The sequence below is a fragment of the Quercus lobata genome, chromosome 11 (assembly GCF_001633185.2).
Source record: "Quercus lobata isolate SW786 chromosome 11, ValleyOak3.0 Primary Assembly, whole genome shotgun sequence".
NCBI lineage: Eukaryota > Viridiplantae > Streptophyta > Magnoliopsida > Fagales > Fagaceae > Quercus > Quercus lobata.
The window spans coordinates 45,928,477-45,937,411 of record NC_044914.1 but is presented as its reverse complement, the minus strand read 5'-3'; the positions used below and the strand labels follow the sequence as shown (position 1 = coordinate 45,937,411).

The window sequence follows — 8,935 nt, the reverse complement described above, 5'->3', positions numbered from 1 at the left end:
TTTTTTTGGATAAGCTAAAATGATTTTATTGCCAAAACACAATTCATTTTGAGTGGACATCAAATCAAAGAGATGGATTTCAATGAAGTGAAAATTTATGCACAGGTTCAGGGTCATGAATCACGATGTGACAAAGTAGTGCAACCTTAACTAGCCCCCACATTGATTGAAATGATATAAAGCACGAGATAAACCTTATAATTGCATATTTCAACTGACACAAACAAAAGAAAACTGCACTTTGTACAACGTCGGCAGAAAACCGATGTCAAGTCAAGGTCTCAAGGTCCCCCCCACTTTCCTTTTCTAAGACAGTGACCTAATAAATGTGCATTGTAATTGTTCATCAGCTCCTATTGTATCTGTATGAAAATTGTGGGTATGTTCTTTCAATCTGTCGGCCATTTATGACAGTGTAACCCTCTAGCCGTGCCTTTATGTTTCACAGCTTGTTGATGCTAAAATCCACGTAATACCATAGAAGGAACCAGCTCAGCCATGTTACAAATGATAAAGATAGATTCTAGGTACTGCGAATTCCCATTGTGGTCCCGTGTACAAGTGCTAAAATTCAATCCTAAAATAATACTCAAGCATATTGTGAGATTTGGTATAGTAAATATCCAAGGTGTTCTTTTGTGTAAATGTTAAAATATAATTACAAATTGACATTCAAACATGTCGTGAAATTGGATATAAGTTTGAGTGTATCCGTAGACAAACAGTTGTTTATATGTTTTCCTAAATTGTACGATACTTGACTTAGAGGGACCAAAAAGGAAAAAGAAAAAAAAAGAACAATATTAAAATATAGAAAAATAAAAATTATGCACACAATACAAATACATCTATAATCTATAATATAATGAAAACCAAACCTTGAGCAAAGATTTGCATGTCATTATTATAATATATATTTAATTGAGTTTAAATTCTATTCCATATTTGAATATTTCAGGAGAATTTTGTTGCATCATATTTTCTTTAAATGATAGAAGAGATAGCTTCATATACGGACACAATCAAACTAAATGTTTATTAATTATTATCATAATTATCAAATTTTATATTTAGGGTCCATTTAGATACCGCTTATTTTGTTGAAATTGAAAACTTATTACTGAAAGTATTGTAAATAAAGGTAGAAGTTAGTTGAAATAGTATAGTGTGGCCCATGAATAATATCAAAAAGTGCAATGGGGTCCATGATTAGTAGCAAAAATAAGCTGAATAGTGAAATAATTTATAATTTTTATTATTTCCCAAACGCACACTTAGACAAAGAATAAAAAAAAAAATTATTCAAAATCTTTTCATGGGATATTGACTAGTTAGATATATACACACACACATACATCGTGGTGTAATTTTTTTTTTTTTTTTTTAGACTTTGTTGATTAATTAAAGCTTTATAGTTTAACTTAAAAATAATATCAAATTATGGAGTTTATTATATAATTATTTCCAATTTTTGTTACTTATACACTTCTTTTTATGAAGAATAATAAATTAATAAATAAAAAAATTGACCTCCTAACGCTTTTCAAAGGTAAAATTTTTTTTATGATGTTTTCCTCTAAAAAAAAATCATTTATAGCTTTTGAATCTCAAAAAGACCTTGTAAAATATGAAAATATTTCTTTTTATTTTTGTTTTCAAACAAAGTTTGATTTCTTTGGTAAAACATGGGGCAATTGTCCATAGTGTTTATCTTATGAGCTTGTTCTATGGAGTGAGCTACTCATTGATTAAAGTTTCTTTTTAAACTAGTTTGGAGAGAAACTCTTCAAATTTCTTATATATCTCATTTTTTGGTGTAAATTTTGAAAATCTAACAGGTGAATCTCTTGTTCCTTATATTATTAACATGCATATCAAATTTCGTTCAAATTAGATAATATTTACTATTCGATCAATAAACTTATTTTTTATACACAATTTTATATTACAAAAATTTGAAATTTTAACATTTGTTTGATGAGATAGTAATTGATCTTTGATTTTCTTGAAATTTTACAAGCATGAAAAATATAATAAGAACATACAATCAACGGTCAACGGTTAGATTTTTAAAATCCATACTCAATATAGAAATATATGAGGAGTTTGGAGAGAAACTTTATTCTTATATACCTCATGCTCATGTGAAATTCATATTTTGTGAGTGTGGTGGGCTAATTTGATTTCTTCGGTCAGACTGAGAACAATTGCCCGTAATAATTATCCTATGAGCTTGTTCTATGAAGCGACTATATACATCCACATTTTGTGAGTTGAATGGGCTCATAAGATACCCCTTTTATTTTCACATGTCAACCATTTTTTTGGGTCACCTTTTGGTTATAGATAAGTGCAAGTACTCTTTGTTAAAGTTGAGAGGAAGGGACAGGGGACACGGGTGGAGAAGGTGTTGGGGATGGAGTGGGGGTCGCTATGGCCCCCTCAAAACTTTGAAAATTATATTATTAATCATTCACACGTATAATTGACCCAAGAAAAACATGATTAAATCTTTTAATTCTAATATTCAAAAAAGTTCGACCGTTTAAAGAAATTAATTATTTTGCATGAAATGAAAATACAAATATAAAAACTTTATATATATATATATATATATTAAATCACATTTATTTTTTATTTGTAAAATTTAGGTTTTTTTAATATTCTTTCTCAATGAACCAATTGGTAGTTTGTCAAGGAATCAGCCTATGTGGGCTCTGAGGGATGGAACAGCTCGGTTAATATTCACCCTTACTTGTTTCCTCTAGTAAATGATTGCAGGTCTCTATTCCTAAGAATTCCTAGCTATGAAATTCAACATGCGAATAAGTGTGTTAATGTCCTTGCTGCTTTTGGAAATTTTCAAGACCAGGATTTTGTTGTTTTTGTCCATACCCCTGCTATGGTTAGGGAGTTTATTGTAATTGATAAATCTGTGGTGACTAGTTCCCGCCTTGTTGTTGTTTCTTAGTTGCTTTATATATCAATATTTGCCACCAAAAAAAAAAAAAAAAAATCTCTCGAAAGGATAAGGCTGATTATCAATGACCTCTCTTAAATATATATTTTAAGAATAAAAGCTTTATATGCTATGTACGATCTTTTTAATCAATAGGTGACTTGTTCTGTTCCTAAAGGCAAAGTATTCTTTCAAATTTTACTGATTACTATTACAATGTTATTCCTGAAATGGTGAACTTTGCATTTGCAGTGACATGGATCTATTTCAAACTTCTAACATTATCCTTACAAATTTATTTACAATTCTATGACCATTTGCAGCCCCGTAAGAACAAAAAAGAAAGAATTATCATGGCAAGAAAGTGGAGTCTTCTGTTTAATTGACCCTACCACCATTCTTCGAAAGATTGAAAGACTCAATTATTTGGTTATTACTATTTTTTTGGGTAGGTTAAGTTAACCCAACTGTTTAACATCACATAGTTCAATTCATGTCCCCCACCTATTTATTATAACTAGATGATGTCTTGTGAGATGTACGGATTACTTTACAATTTCATTTAAAATTATTTTTATGTATATTAAGACCTATGTACATATAATACTTATTTTATTGTATAATATTTATGTTTGCCCACAATATTGTTAAATACTTTGAAACTTGATTTTCTTAATTCATATTTTATTAAAAAATTATATAACAATATAAGACTATAACATATTATAATATTTATTGTTAAAAGTATATTTTATTTTTAAAACTAATTAAATGATTTTGAAATCTTTAAATAAGAATTTAAAGCATAAAATACTTTTATATCCTAAAATTACATAAATTTAAGCAAATTCTCAAACACTTCCCCAACCACTCTATTCTCACAACCAAATATAGAGACCTCAATCACAAACACCCAATTCATTATCTCAATGAAATTAAGAAAATTATTTGTAAGTATCAACATAAAGAGAACGTGATTAAACAAAGAAAAATTGGCTAAAAACACATCTATTTATCAAAATTTAATGGTCTTTAGTTGGACTTCCGTATAATTTTAAAGAAAAAGTGAAAAATACTTTGAAATCATCATCGATTTTTATTTTTATCACTATGGCTCATGCCGCACAAAATAACAGTAAAAAATGTACAAAGAAACCTACTAAGTATGAGTTCTATCACAAAATATAAAAATAAAAAATTAGCTAACTTCATAAATAATCAATTAGAATGTTTATTTTTCTTTAGTTCCAAAAAAAAAAAAAAAAAAAAAAAAACACTTGTGACTTTCCCAAACCGAAATTTCAAACACTCAAAGACTCAAAGCGAATCATAGCATTCACAAAATCTACAATGTTCAACTTCAACATAAAAACCATAAGCTACCATCATTGAATAAAAAACACAAGCCTCCTTCCTTGGTCATAGCCTACTCATACGGGCTAGATATTAATAGTACTGCAATGTTGGAGTTATGTAGGTGTCATTGGGAGGTTGAAGGTAAATGACATTGTTTTTTGTCTGAGTGTATTTGAGATGAGAAGGCATAAAGGCCGTGAGTATGTGTATATAAAGGAGTAAAAGTGAAAGGTGTGAATGGAAATGCAAAAAATAAAAATAAAAATAAATTGTGTGTGAGAGAAATGAAAAGTCTTGAAACATTAAATAAAATTAAACAAATAGTAGTCTTAAAACATTGAATAAAAAATATATAAAAAAAGTATTCTTGAAACATTGAATCAAAGGAAATAAAGAGTTTCTGTTTTTAAATTTGTTCTTATCTTTGATGTGGTTTAAGAGTATTTCAATTCTCTTTGTAGAGTGCGTCACATGGCAAAATATCATGATATCCCACATAAACTCTCTGCTTTATATATATATATATATATATATATTTATATATATATATCTCTCATTTTGGGATTTAGATTGGTCCATAAATAATCTAAGAATTAATAAAATACCCTATCAATTAATTATAAAATGAGTGCGTGCACTTCAACAAATTTTTTTGAAATGAGTAGATTGAATGCTATTTACGTCATTTAAATTTATATAAACAGTATCTAACACTACGTTTGTTGACAAAATTCAAACCTCTCATTTCATAATTAGTTGATAAGCATTTTAATCTTGTTGTTCATATGGACATTACAAATCTATATCTATAAAAATTTGGATTTAAAGTGCTAATTTAGATATTTCATAACTAAATTGTGAAATATCTAAAATTTGTTCTACTATATATTCTGTAGAAGACATGTTGGAAGTCAAATTACATTCCAAATCAAGCAGGTTGAAAATGATACATTCATATTTTCAAAATAAAATTGCAAGTATTTATTGATGAATGTTCTCAGACTTACATTTGCAGTTTAATTTTTTTTTAGCTATTTTCATATTTAGAAATTTATATTAAGAAAAGCGTGTATGTTGGTTTTTTTTTTATTTTTTTTTTATGTTGGATATATATATATATATATATATATATATATATGTGAGTGAAAGTTTCATATGGAGAAAAACTTAAGAAATTGAAGAATTTATATAATATAACTAGGCTGAAACCCATACACTTAACTTTTGGTTAAATGGTATACCTCTATATATATATATATATATATATATTTTAAGTACTCAATTAGAATCTCCCTAAGGTGTTATCTACTAAACAAGTGGTATTAGAGCCGATTTTGGTGTGCATTAAAGTGGCAAGGTCATTGAGATCCCTTTTTCTGATTGGAGCGGGATAGGGTGCGTGTACTTAGAGTCCACACAAGTGTGAATTGCACAAGATAAGCTTGTGGAGCCCATACAAATTATCTTAGAAAAATATCCAAAAAAGTAATATTAGCATGGGTGCTATATCAAAAAGAATGGTGTGGCTCAAGGTTTCCATGGACATGGAGACGCAAAGTTCACATGGGTGAGTGTGCATCATTTAAGAAGTCCATAGATGATGCACGAATGAAGAAAGAAAACCCAAAATAACGGGGAACTAGTAAAATTTTTTTGTGGCCTATATAGAGGCCTTAAAGCCCACGGAGAGATAATGACTCACATGAGAGAGCGGGACGGGATGTGTGTGCTTGGAGTCCGTACAAGTGTGAATTGTATAAGGTAAGCCTGTGGAACCCATACAAAAGATAACAAAGTAATATTGTCATGGGCGCTATATAAAAAAGAATGGTGTGGCTTGAGATTCTCGTGTACATGGAGATGCAAGGTTCACATGAGTGAGCCTGCAACATTTGAGGAGTCCATGAATGACACACGGATGAAGGAAAAAAAAAAAGAAAAAACCAAAATAATGGGAACTAGTAAAATTTGTTTGTGGCCTATATAGAGGCCTTAAAGCCTACGGAGTTATAATGACTTACATATGAGTGGAAGCAATCAAACATGGACAAGGAAGCAAAAAATCTATAATTTCAATGTAACAATATGTTTCCATTCTGTTGATTTTAGTTTATAATTAAAAATCTTTCCTATATATAAAATAAATAAAAAATAATAAAAAAAAGTTCAAAATCTTTTATATTGAAAGGAGCATTCATATAAAATTGCATCTTCCTCGCTCATGCAAATAGTGTGGGACAAACGAATTAAATTCTTCTTTTTGAGAAAAGAAAGGTCCCCCATTGGTAGACGTATAGAACTAGGAAACTTTAAGCAACATGTCTAAATAAGGTGCAGCAGGCATGACAAGTTGTAGCCCACAATGGCTTTTGTGGCTTGAACTTTTGTTATACATGTGCTCAACGTGGTAGAAAAGGCCAAACCTCATTTTCTGACAAAAAAAAAAACAGTGATGAAGTGCAACTATAAAGAAGTGATCTGTGTGAGTTGGTTTTCATGCCAATATTTCAACCAACACTACTTCAATATGGTTCTCACCCATTACACAAAAAACCATGGAGAAGAAGCACGAGAAGGAGAAAAGCTAAGCCATGAAAGCCAGGAACTTCTTCTTTCTCTTCCAAAAGAAAAAGGATGGAGAACCCCTTATCTCTACAAGTACCAAGGATTTTGGTGCCAGCCAATGGAGATTCAAGCTACAGTTTCTTTCCAAAAGCACTTCCTAGCATGTGACACAGATGTAGTATTAGCTACTATACCAAAATCAGGCACCACATGGTTAAAAGCCTTGGCTTTTGCTATTGTGAATAGAAAGCGTTTTCCAATCTCAAACAACCACCCTTTGCTTTCTTACAACCCCCATGATCTTGTACCTTTCTTTGAGTACAAGCTTTATGCAAACGAGCAACTTCCTGACCTTTCCAACCTTCCACAGCCTAGACTTTTTGGCACTCATGTTCCATTTGCTTCTTTGGCTAATCCTATCAAAAAGTCTAGCAGTAGGGTTGTTTATCTTTGTCGAAACCCATTTGATACTTTTGTCTCCTCGTGGCATTACATTAACAAAATTATACCAAAAACTCAAGCCCCAATGCTAATAGAGGAAGCATTTGAAATGTATTGTAAAGGGATTGTTGGGTTTGGTCCATTTTGGGACCACATGTTGGGGTACTGGAAAGAGAGCATAGAGAGACCTCACAAGGTGTTGTTCTTGAAATATGAGGACATGAAAGAGGATGTTAGTTTTCACTTGAAAAAGTTGGCTGATTTTCTTGGGTTCCCATTTTCTTTGGAGGAAGAGAGAGCTGGCTGTGTTGAAAAGATAGCAAAGCTTTGTAGTTTTGAGAATTTGAAGGAGTTGGAGGTAAACAAAGCTGGCAAGTCTATTAAGAACTTTGAAAACAAAAACTTGTTTAGGAAGGCTGAGGTGGGAGATTGGGTAAACTATCTATCACCTAGAATGGCGGAGCAATTAACCAATGTCATGGAGGAGAAGCTAGGTGGTTCTGGTTTGTCATTCAAAGTGATCCCTTAGAACAGGCAAGTAATCAGTAAATTTAGAGACACAATATCTTCCACGATTGTTGATACAAATTGTTATCGTTGGCCCATGATAAAAATGGTATCAATGATGCTAAAGTGAAGTTCAGTCACAATATTTCATATAAAGTAGTTGTAAAAAAGTTGTGTTTCTTGCTTACTCGTACGTGTTGTCAGCCTTTGTTTTTTAATTTGCACTATTATCTATATAACTTGTCCTTTCCATGCAGGATAGAAAGGTGAAGTCACTGTTCAAATAAATTCACATGCGGTTAAATTGTTCTTCAACTCGAACAATATTGTACTCCTTTCTACAAAAAAAAAAAAAAACAATATTGTACTCCTCATGTTGTAAGAAAATTTCTCTTTTGTACAAATATGGTATTAGCATGTTGTTTAATGAAAGCATTTCAGATTTTGATAAATCAAATAAAAGGATTTGATGCTTGTTTTTACCACCTCATGTAGCCAGACTCAAATATAAGGAGTGTGATGTTTGGTATTAGATCATGGATAATGTTATCAATTTTAATATTAAAAAAAATTACAAATTGAATAACAATAAAAATCAAAATAATAAATAAACCTATTGATTATTATTTTATTTCGTGTTAAAAATTGATATAATAATTTGTAAAATATCTGTAATAAAACTTGTAATAATTTTAAATCCATAAAGAATGAGATGGATTGTGAACCTTGTGGTCTATGTATCTGTTAAAGCACTATCTTTCTTACTGACACTGGTCAAATTAATAACGGATTGAACTGGAACTAATTTTAAGATAAGAAAGATATTAATGGGAAAAGTTAAAGGATGGTTAAAGATATTGGTTTAAAAAATATTTTTAAAAAAATTTTATGTGAAAGAAAAATGTAACTTTTATATTTTACAATTTTTTATATTTTCCCTTAAATGATATCAATTTTTTTTTAAAATAATCCATTAACTTACGTTAATTACTTTACCACCATAATTTATAAGAAAAGTGCCTCATTAGATCTGTGATGGAAATGGTTGGATTCTCATGGTCCGTGTACATTGAAAGATTGAAAGTTGATTTGACTCTTTTCTTTTTC

The 8,935-nt window shown here is 30.2% G+C and overlaps 1 protein-coding gene across 1 annotated transcript; it reads left to right on the top strand.

Moving 5' to 3' along the window:
• The first annotated feature begins 6,792 nt into the window (after positions 1–6,792).
• On the top strand, positions 6,793–8,313 carry LOC115968761 (cytosolic sulfotransferase 15-like). Its single transcript, XM_031088260.1, has 2 exons — positions 6,793–7,855; positions 8,086–8,313. The coding sequence occupies exon 1, from the start codon at positions 6,843–6,845 to the stop codon at positions 7,848–7,850; it is 1,008 nt and encodes a 335-aa protein (XP_030944120.1). The 5' UTR covers positions 6,793–6,842; the 3' UTR covers positions 7,851–7,855; positions 8,086–8,313.
• The last annotated feature ends 622 nt before the right edge of the window (positions 8,314–8,935 follow it).

Coding starts and splice junctions, on each gene's coding strand:
- LOC115968761 (XM_031088260.1), top strand. CDS start 6,843: ATGGTTCTCACCCATTACACAAAAAACCATGGAGAAGAAGCACGAGAA.